General features: G+C 55.6%; 8 protein-coding genes across 8 annotated transcripts; 5 read left to right on the forward strand and 3 right to left on the reverse strand.

The window, feature by feature from the left end:
- Positions 1-371: 371 nt before the first annotated feature.
- On the forward strand, positions 372-1,373 carry QBC33DRAFT_563630 (uncharacterized protein; the record flags this gene model as incomplete). The annotated part of the gene is made up of 2 exons (XM_060430302.1): positions 372-745; positions 818-1,373. The coding sequence occupies 2 exons, from the start codon at positions 372-374 to the stop codon at positions 1,371-1,373; spliced, it is 930 nt and encodes a 309-aa protein (XP_060278856.1).
- Positions 1,374-3,127: 1,754 nt separating this feature from the next.
- Positions 3,128-4,718, reverse strand: QBC33DRAFT_461132 (putative candidapepsin precursor protein; the record flags this gene model as incomplete). The annotated part of the gene is made up of 6 exons (XM_060425018.1): positions 3,128-3,324; positions 3,381-3,712; positions 3,770-3,863; positions 3,920-4,117; positions 4,191-4,339; positions 4,435-4,718. Coding segments are annotated over 6 exons (1,254 nt in total), but the record flags the coding sequence as incomplete, so codon positions are not given.
- Positions 4,719-7,058: 2,340 nt separating this feature from the next.
- QBC33DRAFT_258805 (uncharacterized protein) lies at positions 7,059-8,071 on the reverse strand. Its single transcript, XM_060423085.1, has one exon. It carries the CDS (start codon positions 7,825-7,827, stop codon positions 7,159-7,161), a length of 669 nt encoding a protein of 222 aa, XP_060278858.1. The 5' UTR covers positions 7,828-8,071; the 3' UTR covers positions 7,059-7,158.
- Positions 7,928-10,143, reverse strand: QBC33DRAFT_258827 (putative nicotinamide mononucleotide permease). Its single transcript, XM_060423086.1, has 7 exons — positions 9,791-10,143; positions 9,679-9,731; positions 9,174-9,609; positions 8,774-9,092; positions 8,519-8,680; positions 8,242-8,443; positions 7,928-8,184 (listed from the first exon to the last, which is right to left on the reverse strand). Exons 1-7 carry the CDS (start codon positions 10,019-10,021, stop codon positions 8,028-8,030), a joined length of 1,560 nt encoding a protein of 519 aa, XP_060278859.1. The 5' UTR covers positions 10,022-10,143; the 3' UTR covers positions 7,928-8,027.
- Positions 10,144-10,727: 584 nt separating this feature from the next.
- Positions 10,728-11,863, forward strand: QBC33DRAFT_461049 (4-hydroxythreonine-4-phosphate dehydrogenase; the record flags this gene model as incomplete). Its single annotated transcript, XM_060425016.1, has 2 exons — positions 10,728-11,311; positions 11,428-11,863. 2 exons carry the CDS (start codon positions 10,728-10,730, stop codon positions 11,861-11,863), a joined length of 1,020 nt encoding a protein of 339 aa, XP_060278860.1.
- A 1,259-nt stretch (positions 11,864-13,122) lies between these two features.
- On the forward strand, positions 13,123-14,198 carry QBC33DRAFT_563634 (uncharacterized protein; the record flags this gene model as incomplete). Its single annotated transcript, XM_060430303.1, has 3 exons — positions 13,123-13,328; positions 13,400-13,994; positions 14,064-14,198. 3 exons carry the CDS (start codon positions 13,123-13,125, stop codon positions 14,196-14,198), a joined length of 936 nt encoding a protein of 311 aa, XP_060278861.1.
- Positions 14,199-14,282: 84 nt separating this feature from the next.
- QBC33DRAFT_551642 (uncharacterized protein) lies at positions 14,283-15,723 on the forward strand. The gene has a single exon (XM_060429199.1). It carries the CDS (start codon positions 14,674-14,676, stop codon positions 15,637-15,639), a length of 966 nt encoding a protein of 321 aa, XP_060278862.1. The 5' UTR covers positions 14,283-14,673; the 3' UTR covers positions 15,640-15,723.
- Positions 15,724-15,890: 167 nt separating this feature from the next.
- On the forward strand, positions 15,891-17,342 carry QBC33DRAFT_551643 (RmlC-like cupin). The gene has a single exon (XM_060429200.1). It carries the CDS (start codon positions 16,220-16,222, stop codon positions 17,099-17,101), a length of 882 nt encoding a protein of 293 aa, XP_060278863.1. The 5' UTR covers positions 15,891-16,219; the 3' UTR covers positions 17,102-17,342.
- Positions 17,343-17,681: the final 339 nt, after the last annotated feature.

Raw genomic sequence — 17,681 nt, forward strand, 5'->3', positions numbered from 1 at the left:
ATATTTGGTTTGAGACAAAGGAAGAGCGGCGGCAGCGAGCAACGAGTGCCTCAAATTTACCGACAGTCTGGTTCTGTCGTCCCTGGCGGTTCGTCACCAGCACACGATAGGGTCGCTTACTCTTCACGCCCCGAAGTCGCCTCGTTGCTCCAATCAAACATAGGACCGGATAATGCCAGGCCTGTAGCCAACAGCTCATGTTTAGTTGGCGAGCCAAGGCTGCTCAGGGATATATGGATGTTGGGGGAGGCCGATCTGGGCGAGGATAAAAGGGGGAAGACTCCATCTCCCCCTACCCTTAAGAGCGGGCTTCTACAAGAATCATCGCCTCCTAGGGCTTCCGCCACCACCACCACCACCAAGGACCAGCCATGTCGATACGGGCTGTCATCTTCTTGATCCTGCTTTTCACCCGAGTTTGTATGCCGAGCCCGGCGGTAACATCGCATCCTGCTACTCCTACCTTCCGTCGACACAACGATGCTAGGATCGACAAGCGGGCTGTAACAAGACTCGCCACCGAACTCTCGACATGCGGCTACTTGAATGGTGACCCGAAACTCCCCCGTACAGCAGACCGTGGATACAATTGTCGGGTGGATACACAAAACGGCCTCTGGGGTTTCTGTCCCACATCGGTCCTTGTTGCATCCGACTGCGGACTGGCGGGTAGCTGTGAGGACCACCACGGGTGTTCTGATGGATGCGGTTTGACGGATAAAGAGGACCTGACGACGTTTACCTGGTGGGTGGTGCTTTGATGGGAATCCGAAGGGAGACCGTAGCCAGGACCGAGGAACTAACATTGGTCCAACAGCGACTCGAAAGCCTACTGCTCAACAGCCCTCTTGACCTTTGGTGTTGATCAGACCTACTCCTATATCGCATGCGGAGCAGGGCCGAGCACCGATCATTATCTCATCTCGCCCACCGCCGTCGCGGAGTCAGCCTCGACACCGACAACAACTTCCCGACAACCTTCAACCACAAATTCCGCGACCGAGTCTGAGCACGGGTCCACGTCTTCGAGCCAGAACCTCGAGCCCAGTGTGCCGAGTAGTATCCCTTCGTCAAGCGGCACCGCCCCTGCTACGGCCAGCTCCGACCATTCTTCATCCAACACAGGCTTCATCGTCGGGGGCGTCATCGGCGGACTGGCTCTTCTGTGCGCTTTCGGCATTGCTGCCATATATCTACTGCGAAGGGGCCACGGGCGACAACAGAGTGCCGATACCGTGAGGCGTCAGACGGACCACCACCCGTTGGCCGTCGAGGAGCAGAAACCCCACCGACTCGCCGGAGGATGGGGGCCGCAGGAGCTCTCGGATCACGGGAACCCGGCGGCTAGGAGTCCGGTCGAGTTGGCGGGTTGAAGATTTGTGATTATATGTACAGTACCCATTAGAAGGTCGGCGCTTTGGAGGCGTTGATGAACAGAAGTTCAGGTTTAGGAAGGTGCCAGACAAGGAACGAGGAACACCAACCAAAGAAAGAGAAGCTGAACGTGAGCAACTAATTTCAGGAGAGCCAGGGATTGCTGCCGGCCAGTTCTCTCGAGGCAGTTCCCTCCAGGGCTGCGGTGGCCGGTAGGACGATATGAATACGTGCAATTCAACCTCGATGGACTGCGAGATAGGTAAGCGTTGTATTGTATGTGTACGTACACACCATCATCAACATCGACATAGTCCACATGACGCCGTCCATGTTCAACCCAAGGGGGAATTCTCGAGGTATGCGGACCCCACCTCCTTCATGGCTTGGCTGGTCTTCATCGTCGCATGAACAACCGCTTGTGGATGGTGAGCTGCGACAGGGACAGGGGGCTTAGGGAAGGTCCACTTTGGTGGCTTGCCCGAGAAAGACTGCTTAGGCCCTGCTTAAAGGGCTTCTCGGACTTGGGTGGTACGTGAGCCAGAGGCTGCAAGGGGATCCGAGGGGACCGGGTCCATTGCTTAAAAGCATTGTTGGAGCTCACGCTCAGGTCCGCAGAGAAGCCGGAGAGAGCTACGAGAGGGGACGCAAAGCCGGGCAGTCATACATCACGAGGGACCAAGTTCACGAAAGGATAATAATACAGGTGTGATAGAAGTGAAATATCGACGAGCCATTACCGACACATTAACTTTCCATTAAGTATCCATGCTTCCCATCATCAACAAACAAACCTCGGCCCAACATCCTAGATAACCAAAGCAACAACACCGGCCACGATACCGGCAGCAACAACGCCAGCACGAACCTTGGCGACGCCGGCGGTGACGATCTGCGACGAGGTAGGGTAGGCCGGGATGGTCACGGCGGTGGAGCCGACCGGGTAGGCGCTGGTGGCGAGCGTGGTGGTCGGGTAGGCGGGGTAGGCGGGCTGCTGCGCGGTGGTGGCCGTGTAGGCGGGCTGGTGCACGGTGATGGGCGCCGCATGCGAGGTCGGGTAGACCTTGCCGCCGGGACCCCAGGGGATGTCAGAGGCCAGGCCCGTGTAGGTGACGACGGGCACCTCGGGGTACCAGGTGTGGGTGGTGGTGTGGTGCTTGGTGGTCAGGTGGCCGACGGGGCAGTTGGTCACGACTGGTGGGCACGAGGTGATGGTGTAGATCTCCTTGACCTTGTACGTCGTCGTGTAGGTCGGCTTGGCGGCGTAGGCGGTCGTGGTCGGGTACGTCTCTTGGCCGGGGCACCACGTGGTCGTGAGGGTGACGTACTCGGTGGTCTCGTAGCCGCTGACGGTGTACACGTTGGACGAGGTGTAGGTGGACGTGTAGGTGGGATAAGCCGTTGTGCCGTTGCCGGTGGGGTACGGGACAGTGCCGTTGGGATTCACGTAAGTCGGGGCGGAGCCGGTTCCGGTGGGATAGACGGGGCCGGTCTCGGTGGGACCAGTCTCGGTAGGGCCGCCAGTCTCGGTGGGGCCACCGGTCTCAGTAGGGCCGCCAGTCTCGGTAGGGCCGCCAGTCTCGGTGGGGCCGCCAGTCTCGGTGGGGCCGCCAGTCTCGGTGGGGCCGCCAGTCTCGGTGGGGCCGCCAGTCTCGGTGGGGCCACCAGTTTCAGTAGGACCACCAGTTTCGGTGGGACCGCCAGTCTCAGTGGGACCGCCAGTTTCAGTAGGACCGCCAGTCTCGGTGGGGCCGCCGGTCTCGGTGGGACCGCCAGTCTCGGAAGGACCAGTGCAGTCGCCGGTGAGGGACGGAACAGCGTCGGGGCCGGAGCCGATAGCCACAAGGTTCTCACCGCAGTTGTCGGCCTGGGCGAGGTGGAGGTTGTAGTTGTCCTGGTCGTAGACAACGTAGGCGGCACGGAGGAATGAGTCGCCGAGAACAGGGGACTCTGCGTTGCTCGTCAGTCACCAGTCTTCCAGGAGCCGAGGGTCAGACAAAACTCACCGTCATCGGCCAGCAGGCCAACAACACAGAACTCGCTCTCGGGGATGTGCCAGATGAAATCCTTGTAAGCGACACGGATGATCTTGTTGCCAAAGCCAAAGTCGACGGATCCGTCGCCCTCGGTGAGGGAGCAGTCGACGACGTAGAATCCAGACCCGGCATCGAATTGGACGCCAGGGAACGAGGAGCCGATGGCGTTGTAGAGGGGGGTGGGCAGGCGGCTCAGGGTGCCACCGCTGTCGAGGAAGACGGGGAAGCCGGGACCGTCAAAGAAGGTCTGCTCGGTACCGTCAGGCAGGGTGACGCCAACCGAGTCCAAGCCAATCCAGTATCTGGGCAGGGTCCGAGTCAGCTTGAGGCATGATGCGTCGGGTGGTATGGAGGCTTACCGGTTTCCCAGAGTCTCGGTCAGGTCAATAATCGGGAGCTTCTCGAGGGCACCGATGTACTTCTTGGTGTCGATACCGCCGAAGATGACGGAACCTAGAGCCATTAGCCCAACTGTCGAGAGCAAGAGGGAAGCGAGAGGAGCGAAATACCATCATCAGGCGAGTCAATGCTCCGTAGGTCGAGAGTGAAGGCGCGGCTGTTGATGAAGCCCTGCTGCTTCAAGCTGTCGAGAATATAGGGATAATCCGGGTCAAGCGACGACAGAGCCGGGGCGAGACCCATAATGCCTGCCGGGATGTCACTGCTGTCGGTGGCCACGCCGAATATCTGTTGCTGGATCCTCGCAGCTAAGCCGAGGAGCGTTAGTTACCAATACTGTTCGAACTCGAGCCATGTTTCGCTTCCACTGGTGGAACTTACATCCGACGGTCACAAAGTCGGCGACGTACTCGAAATCGACAAAGCCCTTCCCGTAGCCGATCTGACCCTGGACGCCGAGGTCGACGAGAGAGCTGCTAGAACTGGTGTCAAACTGCGGCAGAGTCTCGCAGAAGGCCGTGTTGTCGTCACTACCAGCGGCGGCTGTCGGAGCAAACCAAAACCTGTCAGCGACTCCGGAGCTACTGCTAGACCCGGCCGTGCCGGAGGTTCCGGACGAGAAAACTTACCGCAATTCGGGTTAACCCAGAGCTCGGAAGAACCCGTGTCGATAATCACCGAGACATCCTGTGCGGGGGTGCCGATTCCCAGGGTGATGGTGTAGAGGGTGCCGCCGCGCTGGTCGGTAAGATGCACACCATTCTGCCTCTTTGAGATCCAGTCGTTTGACGACTCGGGCAGCTTGGCGGTGACGGCATGGCGGATGAAGCCGTCTCCGACACTGCCACCAGCAGCGGCGGCGAGTGCCGGAAGGGCGGCCAGGAGGGCCAAAGAGAGAGTGGACGACATTGGCTTTTGAGTAAACGAAGGATTCAAAAGTCTGTCGAGAAAAAAACACACAAAAAAAGAGTGGATGGAGAAGTTGGTGGTGGAGCAGAATCCCGAATCTCGGGAGAGGGTCGATCGCCCTTTATACAGCGGGGAAAGGGTCCCATTCTCCAAGCAGTCCAAGGCGCCAGCAGTTCTCGAACAACATTACATGACGGTTGTGGAAATTAGGGCGCTAATTTAGCTGGGGGCTGGGGGGTTTGCTACTGCGTGGTAGTGGGCCAGTTCAGACTTAAAGGGGCTAGGTAGTGGGCTTGGTGGCCTTTGGCAAACTTGGTAATCTTGGTAATGGAGGGTCACTGACCTCTCACCTCAACGCTGTAGGGCTGGCGACCCATCACAGTCTTGGCGTGCATGGGCAAATTAGGATCTCCAATCCTCCTCCCCCCCTTCCGCCCCTTCCTCCCCCTGCAGGGCGTAATTTTGGCAAACCCCCCAGACCAAGCGTCCGATGTTGCCGATATGCGGCTGACATGCCAAGCCGTGCTTATTTTTCCTCAACGCCGATGCGTCGTGCTTGGTGGCATTGCTTGGTGGAAATTGGTGCCTGAAGAAGTTGCAGAGCCTCTTCATTCCTCATAACGGGGGGCGTGGGGGTGTGAAGAGCGGGAACAAAATGCTTTCGTCTCGCTGTCTTGGGGCAGTGTGGAAAATAAATGGGACTGAGTGATTGCCCGGTTACTGCGGCTCTGCGGTTCCTCAAATACCTAATTTATTTAACCTTTCGCTCGGTGCTGAGCGCGCCCGGTTTTTGTCATTCGCGAGATTCCCTTCACCCACGTGCAGCAGTGTTGTTTCTCGAGCCGCAATAATTAATCTGTGCTGTGTGCGGGGACTGTTGGTGTGTGCGGGACTGTTGGTGTGTGCCCGCTGTCGGGTGCTCTGTCAGCTCGGGCTAACGATGAACCAAGCGCCGGTCAGGAAAAACCGGGAAACCGATCCCCCTATTGGCTCTATTGAATGAATTACAGGGGTCTTCCGAGGTACCTAAGCTTGTTTTGTGGATCTTTCCCAACCTGGGTTGCAATGCGACATATGCGACGGCCCCCTGAGCCCGGCCGTCCTTTTGGGTGTATGTACATATGTACTGTACTTACTGTACTGCGTCAGCCCCAGCTCACCTTCCCGCCCTCCGACGGCTCTGGTGACTGACTGGTCATCGCTCTCCCACCCAAGCCTCCCGTTCGCAGCCTTACTTAGTGCCAGGCCCTTGCACATCATGCAAGGTCAGGGAAAATCGTCACCATCATGCAGGGGCCGCAATAAATGCCCCGTCGAAAGTCTCCACTCACCCTCTGTCAGGTTCTGGACCGGCATCTCTTTGACGCGACAGATGGTGTTGACTCCGCAACGAGGCACGTAACTGGTCGAGCCATTGCGGTTCAACGACTCAGCCGCAAGCAACGGCGCTCCGCAAAAATGCAGGTCGGCGCACCTCGGCCTCCGAAAGACACGATTCTCTGGGTTGACACCCCCGTTGGGTAGCTATGTATTAGCAACTGATGTGGGGTGATTCCTTCTGGGCAGATTGTGCTGTTGTGCGAGCTGATTTGGGGCTCAACTGATGGGAATTGAACCCGTCCCCGCTTTTGCCCTTACCGCCTGCCCATATTGCTGACTGTGGGAATCGCAGCCTTACGCGTAGAAGGGCACACTATTGGCGCTTCAGGGTGGGACGCCCCTATCACGTCAGGAGCGATAGCCCGGGTCAGTGGTCCCGGTAGGGGGTGTCGATGATGGCGTGGTTGGTGGAGTGGATCTTACCTCGCTTGGTCATCAGGTTACACAGCTTGGACTGTGGTCCTGGACCTCGTGTGACTGGTACCATTGATAGGCGAAGCCAATTCTCCTCGACGCGCCCATTTCTATCCCAGTTCTTCATAGTGTCCAGCCAGCTATTTGCCGGGATGCTGCGAGTTAGAAGATTGGCCATGTTTTGCCTGGCTAGCACGGGGAAACTATGAGAGACCTTGGAGTTAATGCTCCGTGCCGTAGCACAACGTTTCATTTGAACTAATTATGCCCAAGCAATGTCAGCTGCTTTCCTTCATCCCGAAGGCTTGCTGGCCAGGCCATCTCCGGCCCGTGACCCCTTTACCCAATGTTAGTCACATCCCCTTGCCCGCTCAGACTGACTCGCCGTGGATGGGCGGTGTTCAGACCAGGGGTTTGGACTCTCCTTTGGACTCTCCCAATCCGTAGCCGAATTTCTTCCTCCCTCCACGGGCGATAACCCAGGGACGTGTTGTTGCTTTGGGTCCCACGCAATCTCTGTCATGGCCCGGATGTCTGAATCGCTGGCCGGCTCGCAAAAAATGGTCAGAGAGAAGCTTTTTGTTGCAAGTCAACGTGCGCCCTCGAGGCATCGGAGAGCACCGGAAACAAGATACCGGAGACAAGATCAACTCTGCCATCTCCCATCGAGAAGCAGTTGATCTATCGTCAACAGCCACGCGACTGTGGTCCCAGCATCGACACACCTTATACTGAGACACACCCAATCCCCAACATGCCAACCCGAACACCGACGTCCATCAACCCGCCGCTTTCTTTGTGGGCTTCGACACCCGGACCAGAGGTTCCCCAGGAAACACCAAAATGCAGTCTGGCACCAGGCCGTCCCCAAGCTCAGGACTCCCAAATCCCCCCTCCAACTCTTTGACATCGTTGACCACAGCCTCGTTGGCGACAAACCGACATGCAAATTCTCCGAGACCCAGCCGGCCATTCGCCCGGCCCCGAATGATCTCCTCCTTCGAACCCTTCCGAAGACACGAGCGACCACCCTCCTCGAAACAAGACGTTGCTGACGACCTATGCTATCGGCTTCTCTACCACACTGTCCTCCTCCATTCACGGGGGACGGACACATGGGCAAATGCAGCTGGGGAGGGCGAAGGCGAAAGGGGCCTCGGATAGCTGGAATTTTGCAATCTCGAAGGGCAATGCACCTCAAAGAAGTGGAAACATCTTCCCAGCGGAACGCAACACAGTTCAGTGTGACCACCAGCGTGTCCCGAATGTGAATAGCATCATCTCCAGCATTTGTCTTGGTGGAGCTGGTAAGCATTTGAGCATGCACCACTTTTCACGACTTCTCAACCCAAGAAAATGTAGAAGCTGTCATCAACATTCCCGCTCTACAATAATTATCCACTCTTTCATCACCGCCACTTGATGCCGCCCCTTTTCTTGCCACGCGGGACTCGGTAACTTCAGTCTTCAGGCCGAGCAATCCCATACAAACTTGGCAACCCCATGGATGCTTGGTTAAGCCTCCTCGCGCATTCCGTTCTTCTGTCGCGTCTGCCGAATCTCGGCCGCAACAACATCAACTGCGTCTGGGGATTCCGTGGGGTATTTCTTAAACAGGTAGGCGAAGAGTACCGTACCGACGGCCAAACAACCCATCCAGGCCGTTGTCACACTGGGAAAGAGTTAACCTGACTGCTTCATCGAAGACGGAGGATGGAAGAAAACCTACCCAAATCCCACAGTATACTGGGGTGCATCCTTATCCGGCCAAAGCCACGATCCGTAGATGGAAGAGGCGTTTCCGAGGGAGTTGATCAGGGCGATGGAGATGGCTCGCTTCTCGGCTGGATAGCGGACCACTTCAGCGCCCCAAGTCTTGACCAAAGGCGAGCAGCCGTAGATGATGCCGAAAGCGAAGATGGCAATGACGTCTTTGAGAGATTAATTAGTGTCCCCTTCTTCCTTTCCAAGTTTACCCCGGGTCAGTAGACTGAGGAACCACTTACATCGAGCCATATTGTCGGTAGCTGCGGTGACCGCCGTGAACAAAACCGTCCCAACAGCGGAAACAATAGCGAGAGTAACCCATTTGTTTCTGAAGTAGTCTGCAGAGAAGCAAAATCCAAGAATGCAGACTACAGCAAACATGTATCCGGGAATGGTGTGGTCTAACATGATTAAAAGTCAGCATCAATCGTGTGACCTAGGACCAAGCCCGCTGCTACGGGCGGATAATTGGTGGGCAAGAGAACTGAACTGACACTGGCCCTGTGCTCCCTTCCAGCCAAAGGCTTCAACCAGCGACGGGATGAAGTACTGCATCGTCTGCGAGCCACAGACAAGCATGAAGAGGAACGTAAACGCCCACACACGCCAGTCCCTGACCGCCAACATGAATGCCTTCTTGTTGGACATGCGCTCGTGTGCACCTTGTGCCAGACCAATGCCGTCAAGTGCGAGGCGGTGGCAAGCGAGAATGCGCTCCTCCTCGGTAAGGAACTTGGTGGCGGATGACGGGTATTCTGGCAGGAAAAACCAGACGATTATTCCGGCGAATCCAGAAACTGCGCCTTCAATGATCTAACGCACGATCAGTTAGAAAATGGCAACACACGACGGGGGACCACGTAAATTTTTTTTTAAAAAAAAAAAAAAACTTACAAAGAGCCATTGCCATCCAGGTATCCCCCGAGCACCATCCATATGCTCGGTAATGACGCCGGCCAGAAGACCGGACAACCCGCCAGCCAGAGCAACCGAGGTGTATATGATGGCATAGCGTGCGGCAAGTTCGTGTGTGCGATACCAGCAGGATAGGTAGAAAGCGCAACCGGCGGCGAATCCCGACTCAACTGCGCCCAGAACAAAGCGGCATCCGACCACATCTGTCCAGTTCTTGGTTGCTGCCATGGCGCACACCGTAATGCCCCAGAGAACCGCCAGCGAAGCCAGATAGGTGGACGGTTTGACCCGGACCAGGATCATGTTGGACGGGATCTCGAAGATGGTGTACGAGACGAAGAAGATCAGCACGATGATGGAGTACTGGTTGGAGGTTATGTGGAACTGCTCCTGCATGCCAGCAGTCTTTGCATTTCTGTTTTTTGACGCTCCCAGTTAGCTCCTTGCACATGCCCTTGGCTGGGAAGAAAACCACATGTCATACCCAATATTTGACCGGTCAAGATAGCCCAAGATGTATAGGATCCAGCAGCACGGCTGAGAGAAAATGCCTGTTAGGAGTCTTGCTTCCAGAGGATTTGACGAGGGGAACGCACAAGAAGGCGATAGTCCAGCTTGCGGAGCAGCTTTTTCTCGGCGGCCGAGCCTTCGACGTAGTCTACAGCCAGGGCAGCGGCATGCTGAAAATCGGCAGACTTCTTCTGGTCCGCATCGTCGACCTCAACGTCCACATGCTCTACCGTATTCGAGGGAGTGATTGCGTTGACCTCCGCCGGCTCGGCGGCAGCCGGACGCCGCTGGCCGAACGATTTCATGAAAGACACCATTTCTGTTCACGGTTCTCAAACAGATGAACTACTGGGCTTGGATTTCCTCCGTCGATGGGTCTTCTTCTGCATTTAATATGGGCTCCATCCCTTCCCTAGCTTGCCCCGACCGCCGTCGGGCTCCCCGCTTGGGTATATCGGGCAGTCGGCGACAGCGCCGAGATCTACGTCGCGCAACTCCGCGATGTGGAGAGAGACGCGATGGAACCACCCAATTCCGCGTTAGCACCGCTGGGTACCGACGATCATTGCCTAGTCGTCTCTCCCCCGTGGGGTATCCCGTAGTCGGCGACAGCGCCGAGCTTCATCTCGCCATGTTCTCTGGTGCGGAGAGTCTCAGCGAGATCACCTTCCAAGTCTGCGTTAGTCCCCTGTTGAGGGTGAAGTCCCAATTCCAGGGTCATGACCTGCACGAGTTGTTCTTACTGGAGCTGCGGAAAATTTTAGCCGGCTCGGAGGCACATATCTCCACATCTACTGCATAGTAGAGCCATACCTAGAAAGGCTGGAATAGCTGCAATCTCGGAGACAGCTCCGACTAGATTATGGCTTGCGGAGACGCTGCCGAAAAACTCAGAACATAAGTCCCTTTGGTCTCCAACCCCAAAACCCCTCATCTGGCCAATGGTCCCTGCTCAACTGAAGAGGTAAAACAACGTTGCGCTAGTCCAGTAATTAAATTACTTCTCACAACAACCCAGCAATCATGACAGCAACCCATCGCCGCCCTCGGGTGGCCCTCACAATGGGCGACCCCGCCGGCGTCGGCCCCGAGCTGGCGGCCAAGCTCCTCGCCAACCGGCAGAACCTCGAGAAGGCAGACATCCTCGTGCTGGCCGACAAGTCCGAGGTCGCCGCTGCCGCCCGCGCCGCCGGCGGCGCGGCACTCGCCATCGCGGAGACGGCCGGGCCGACCGGGGCGCAGATCCTGGATGACGGGAACACGGCCGAACTCCCGGCCATCGAGCTGGGCAAGGTGTCGGCGGATGCGGGGGCGCGCGCTATGCATCAGCTGCGGAGGGCGCTGGACCTGGCGAGGAAGGGAGAGGTCGATGCCATTGTGTTTACGCCGCTCAACAAGACGTCGTTGAAGATGGCGGGCATGAAGGAGGAGGATGAGCTGCGCTGGTTTGCAAATAACTTGCAGTACGAGGGGACGACGAGCGAGATCAATGTCATTGATGGCCTGTGGACGGCGAGGGTGACGAGCCATGTCGGAATCGAGAAGGTGGCTGGCCTGATCACGAAAGAGACTACGCGGGATGCCATTGTCTTGCTGCATCGCCTCTTGTAAGTTGTTCTTTCTTTTGTTCTCGGACATGTGTTGTCGCACAACATGATGAGGAACGGCCAGAAGAGTGAAGCTAAGCTGAATTAATGGCTGACTCGGGAGGGGAAACACACAGATGGGAATCAGGTATCGAGCATCCTCGTCTGGCTGTCTGCGCATTGAATCCTCACAACGGAGAAACTGGGCTCTTTGGACGGCAGGAGATCGACCACATCATGCCCGGTATCGAAGCCGCTAGGGACCTCGGTCTGGGCATCAACGTGGAAGGGACTTTCCCTTCTGATACCATTTTCCTCAAGCGGTCTCAGTTCGACGGCATTGTCACCATGTATCACGACCAGGGCCAGATCGCCATGAAGCTCATAGGATTCGACTCGGGCGTGACCGTGCAGGGCGGCCTTCCCGTCGTGATCGCGACGCCGGCCCACGGCACGGCTTTCGATATTGTTGGAAAGGGTATAGCGAATGTCGGGGCGAGCCAGAATGCTTTTGATATTGCCGTTACCATGGCGAGGAGAAGAATGGCGGCGGCTGCGGCGCGATCGAGTTGACCGAGTAACTGGAGGTTGCAATTGGGGGATTCATGACATCAAGTGTACGGATAGCCTACCGTAAAATTCTAGTTCAAGATCGGCATTAATAATGTCTTAGATACAGATCGGACCCGACGATCGACGATCCCCCTTCCCGGCGTCTCAGTCTAAATGCGGGATAGGTAATTAACGCTGATCTTTTGCAAGGACTTCCAACCAAGTGCTTTCTCATAGAGGAATTAAGCCCGTCCGAATAAGACAGAGTAATGATAGCGAATTATATAACTCCCCGGATTATCGTATCTCGGACGTCATGAGACAATTTCGCCGTCGACTAAGAGTGATCCCCAGTCTTAACCGTCCCACCCATCATTGGCGCAAAGCTTGGACGTTGTGATGATGGCATCGCTTGCCGACGCGATCCTCGCCTCGCTAAGTGACCATAGAATATATTATAATTACTAGAAGCAATAATTCCAGTCCTTACTCTTGGCAGCGGGGGATGTTGAAGGAGTGAGTTGGAACGGAAATTCAAATTCTTGCTGTAGATTGGTAACGATATTCACATCGAGTGGCATCTGAGGTCACACCACGATGGCGTACCCCTAAACTCCACCCAAGCCCAAGCCATTCTCAAATGCAGGGCCACTTCCACTCCCGGTGCCTCCCGCGCTTACATGGTGGGATGATTGCCGCCCGGCGCTACAAAAGCACTTTACCCAATTGCGCATGATTTTCCGAGTCGATGAACGCGACATGTCGTCTCAATCATCTGCTTCTTCCGTGTTTGTTTATTGTACGGGTAAATCATCAAGATCTGCATTGCCATCATACTCTTATTATTGACGCGCTCATACTCCTATTGATAACCCACATACTCTTATTGTCGAATGACCGGAATATTATCAACCTTGTTCAGCTGTCTCTGCTCAGCTATCTCTGTTCACCCCCAGATCACAGTCCAAGACACGAAGCCGGGCATCAAGATCTCTCAAGATCTCGCGAGATGGCATCTTTCGTCATCACTATTTCATCTGGACTCTCTACCTACCCGCCGGTACAGTCGGACCGAAGTTCAGCACTGTCTGACGATATATGCACTCGTTAGCTAAAGTTTGCGAGGGCATGACGTCCGTGATATGGGGCGAGTTGAGCATTCTATAGCTCTTAGAGTAATTATATATACCACAATTCTATCTGCCCATCCCGACACTTGTCTCTAAATCACCACAATTCCTGACTAGTACCTGCGTACCTGCTACTATTACCTCTGAACAATGGAGAAAGCCAGGCAAGCCGTCAAGGGTTTCGTTTCCGGCAGTGGGAAACACCGAACAACCGTCGACGAGGATGTTCGGAGAGCCGTTTCCGACGAGCATGTTCGTCCACACCAACATGAAGAGATAACCACTGCCGTCGAGAAGGAGATCCACCAACACCATCACCACACAACCGTCCAACCCATCACCGTTCAGGATACCCTGTAAGTCTCTCGCCCACTGCCTCGCCTCCTACCCTGATATGGTATCATCTTATTAACAGTATACTGCTCAGGCCTGAGAAGCACGTGAACAAGGCCCTCCCCGTGGAGCATAAATCATTCGATCATGCCAACGAAAGGGACCTTGCCGCCGCCCTTGACCGTGATGCCGCCCAGTACAAGGACAGCTCCGTTACTCACGCTACCACCCGGTCCACTTCCTCTGCAGGCATCATCTCCGGCGAGAACATCCACCATCACGTTCACGAGCACATCCAACCGATCATCCATAGGGAAACTGCCGCTCCCGAGATTGTCCACACGACTGTTCCTATCCACGAAGTCCACAATGTGGCACCGGTGTTCCATGGAACCTCGACCCTGCCTGCCAAGACACTGGAGGAATTCACGGGCGGCAAAGGCGGCACGATCGAGGGAAGAGGGACTGCGAAAGTGAGCGAATTTGAAGGCTGTCCCAAACCCTACAACAAGGAACTGCAGGCCGAACAACTCGAGGCGGACAAGGTCTTGCAAACACACTCCCATGGCCAGGCCAGTGGTGTCCCCAATGGTAATACCGTGGGCAATGCCGATGCCAATGGCCCTACTGGTTCTCCCAGTGCTCGATCGCAGGGACTGGGAAGTAATAAGCCCATGAACAAAGCTGACGTATGTAAGTCTACCATCGCGGTACACCCCACGCTGCTTGACCAAATTGACTAATCCATCCACTTTTAGTCGCCGTCTGATTCCGATCTCGATGGTCCCAGTACTCGTAATCGTGCTGCGTCCAATGGATCGTCTTCGTTTGCGGATAAGTTGAATCCGTTCAAGGATGCCAATGGAGACGGAAAGAAAGGGTTCTTCGGCTGAGCATGGATGTAGTAATTATCTCAAAGTTGGTATTCTAGTGTATTTCCGTTGTCAGTTTCAAGTACTATTAGTTATAGTAGCACCGTTGATTTCTACTATTTTAAACAAATGCACATTCTTTAGTGTTAGCCTATTCGTTGCTAAAGATATGCTCCCCCATCTCGCGTCAAATCCCTCGCATATCGTCAAACCCGGGACTTGATGATCCTAAATACCGGCCTGATATGTGGGCTTCTTATCGCCCCAGTGCTTCAGGAGTCGTATTTGGGGACTCGGGCGTCGGCTCCGGAGCACAGGAATGAGACCTCATATTACCCCGTAGTCGGTGAAGAAAAGGATTCCGGAGGAGAGTGGGGCCTCGTGGAAGACGGATTTCAATGGTGTCTTGACCCCGCTCCAATTTGACGGCACATGTATTTGATCACCTCCAGGTTTTCCAACGCTACAACAACAACAACACCCTGATATTACTGCGATGGAGTCATTCAAGTTAAACCTCCCCAACGGCGCCATCGTTAGCGGTCTCCACAACATCCCGCCGCCGTCCCCATCCTCGTCGCCCAAATATCGCCCCCTGCTTGTCGGTCTCCACGGCGCCTCTTACAGCGCCCTCTACTTCGATGTCGACGACACCCGCACAGCCCGCCTGTCCAGCGACGGCCTCGGCGTGCCCTTCGTCGCCATCAACCGGCCCTGCTACGAGGACTCCACCCCCTTCTACCCCATCCCCGACGGCTCCAGCTTCCCCGAGCAGTTCGGCCTCTGGCTGCACAAGTTCATCCTCCCCGCCCTGTGGGCGGAATACGGCTCGTCCCAGGGATGCAACTCCATCGTGCTCGACTGCCACAGCCTGGGCGCGACCGGCGCCATCATTGCCGCCGCGTTGCACGCCCAGGACCAGGACCAGGATCAGGACCGCGGCGCCGGCGCATATCCGCTGGCGGGGCTCATCGTGTCGGGCTTCGGGACGCAGCCGGTCGAGGCCGAGGACCATCTCACATCATCCGACGTCGCGGCCGACCGCACATCGCTGGAATTGATCGAGATGCCATCGGCGGCCAAGGATGCAGCCATGTTCGCCCCGGGCACGGTGGATGAGGCGGTAATTGCGCAGGGCGAGCGGCTGAACAGGCCGGTCCCGTCAGAGGAGATTCGGTCGCTGCGAAAGGTGTGGCTGCCGAGGTGGCGGGCCGAGTGGGGGGCCAGGGTGCGCGTGCCGGTCATGGTGGCGGTTGCGGAGCGGGACGCGCTGTGGACGGGGACGGAGGGGCACCTGAGGGACTTTATGGGGGCGTTCTCGGGCAGTGAGAGGGTCGACGGGAGCTTGGTGCGAGGCGCGCCACACTGCATCGAGCTGAGCTGGTGGAGTCAGGGATGGTACGCGAGGTGCTTTGGGTTTGCCATTGAGTGTGCGGCTAGCTTTGGCGTCGCGGGAGAATAAGCTAGCGACAAATTGTCCTCATAAGAGAGGCTATGGAAGCCTTCTAGAATCTAGATTAAGACTTCCATGTAACACGACGAGGAAAGTCACTTTGTACCGAGGTTCGTGCGCACCGGACGGAGGCTAAGCCCGTTATGATTTCAAGCGGATATTTTGTGGGGCCCGCCATTCATTCACCCTGAATAAGCATGAGATAATCGCTGGTCACCCAAATAACGTCGGATTGCCATGACGTATTATTACTTAGTCACGACATTTACAATGCTCACCAAAGCCTTGACAAAATAAAAGTCTCTGCCCTTGTCGTGAGTTCTCGATTCCTCTCGAAACGCCTTGGTGGTCATCTAATTATATTTATAAGTCCTTTAATTCTTCCCCTCTTTTGTCTTGCGTTTAGATTTCCATATTTCACCTTAAACAATTCAGCACTACCCAAGTCATTGCTTTAAAAGAGAGACCATTGCTCCAGCGAGACGCTACTTCAACTCTCGGAAAACTTCAAACAACCATTACTTCTTCATCTTCTTCGACTGTGGCCACCACACCAGGACACATCACTTTCGAATCACACAGCGAACGTATGCTCAACACAGCCAAATCAGCCATGTCAACAACTCTACGACACGCCAAAATCACACCGCACCGCTCCGGTGCCCGTGGTCACGCAGACCACGGTTGGCTGAACTCGTACCACTCCTTTAGCTTCGCCAACTGGTACGATCCTCGCTTCAACAACTTCGGTTCGCTGCGAGTGCTGAACGAGGACCGCGTCAAGGCCAACTCGGGGTTCCCCACCCACCCGCACCGAGACTTTGAGATCTTCAGCTATATCCTGTCAGGAGAGCTGACCCACCGCGACGGCATGCTGCGCAAGGGTGCCGAGGGCGGCCAGAGCGACCGTTTCTACCGGATGCACCGGGGCGACGTCCAGTTCACAACGGGGGGCACTGGCATCGCCCACTCGGAGATGAACGAGCACAAATCCGATACTGTCCATTTCCTCCAAATCTGGGCCACACCATGGAAACGAGGTCTGACGCCGCGCTACCACACCCGGCATTTTGACGAAGAGGAGAAGCGCAAAGGGTTCGTCAAGATCCTCAGCCCCTTAAAGGCCGGCGAGGACGCTACTGCCGCCGAGGAGAAGGAGGCCGAGCCCGCGATTCCGGGGACGATCCCGATCCACGCCGACTTTGTCATGGGCGCTGGGATTATCGCACCCGAGGGCAAATTTGAGTGGAAAGTTGGCTCGGACGCCACGCGGTCAACCAAGAGGAAGGTCTATATTCACCTCCCCACCACGAAGGGCGGACGTGCTAGGATCAGGCTTGACGGACGGGATGACGCAGTGCTCGAAGAGGGAGACGGCGCATTTGTGGATGCAGTTCACGCTGGCGACAAGCTAGTTGTCGAGAGCGTGGGGACAGCAGAGGCTGAGGTTGTTGTTTTGGATACGGCTTGATGAATGGGCCAACCTTGGATAAGATAAAACGAGCGACTAGAGTGATTTATTAGATGTATAATATGGGATGTAGATTAGCCTCGTGGATATCAAAAGCGAAGTATCGCACATTTCATGACAACTTCGCCTGTCTTGTCCATCTTCGTCATCAGCGGAATGGTTTCTTGACTGAGTCATTGTTGCTTAGCATCCGTGATGTCAAACACCAAGTTACCATTTCACAAAATGGAAACGAGGCAGGATTTTGAGATCAAATGGGTTTAAAGTAGATGATCGATTGCCGATCGTTGCTATCTCAGGACCAAGAGAAAGAAGAACGAGAATCTGATGAACGTCATCCGACAAGATGAGAATTGAGACGATCTTCTCTCCCAATACCATGCTACACGGAGAAAAAGAAGTCGAAGGTTCTACTCGATTCCGTACCTGGCAGTGGCTATCCAGAATTTGCCGAGCTGTCATAAACGCTGATCAAACACCCGGCGGAAGGTTGCCGAAATTGTCCACTCTCAGACTCGAAGAGTCTCAGATTTGGACCATCCATTGTATGTCGCCACAAATTATGCACAAATTCCTTGAA

This window comes from Phialemonium atrogriseum (genome assembly GCF_030411735.1).
Source record: "Phialemonium atrogriseum strain 8032-3 unplaced genomic scaffold QBC33scaffold_39, whole genome shotgun sequence".
NCBI lineage: Eukaryota > Fungi > Ascomycota > Sordariomycetes > Cephalothecales > Cephalothecaceae > Phialemonium > Phialemonium atrogriseum.

Excerpts from the sequence above, each read along its gene's own strand:
- QBC33DRAFT_258805 (XM_060423085.1), bottom strand. The coding sequence starts at position 7,827 with ATGCTTACCAGCTCCACCAAGACAAATGCTGGAGATGATGCTATTCAC.
- QBC33DRAFT_258827 (XM_060423086.1), bottom strand. The coding sequence starts at position 10,021 with ATGGTGTCTTTCATGAAATCGTTCGGCCAGCGGCGTCCGGCTGCCGCC. Across the intron at positions 8,681-8,773 it reads GAAGGGAGCACAGGGCCAGT|ACCACACCATTCCCGGATAC; the intron begins GTCAGTTCAGTT and ends TAATCATGTTAG. Across the intron at positions 8,185-8,241 it reads CAGTATACTGTGGGATTTGG|TGTGACAACGGCCTGGATGG; the intron begins GTAGGTTTTCTT and ends ACTCTTTCCCAG.
- QBC33DRAFT_551642 (XM_060429199.1), top strand. The coding sequence starts at position 14,674 with ATGGAGTCATTCAAGTTAAACCTCCCCAACGGCGCCATCGTTAGCGGT.
- QBC33DRAFT_551643 (XM_060429200.1), top strand. The coding sequence starts at position 16,220 with ATGCTCAACACAGCCAAATCAGCCATGTCAACAACTCTACGACACGCC.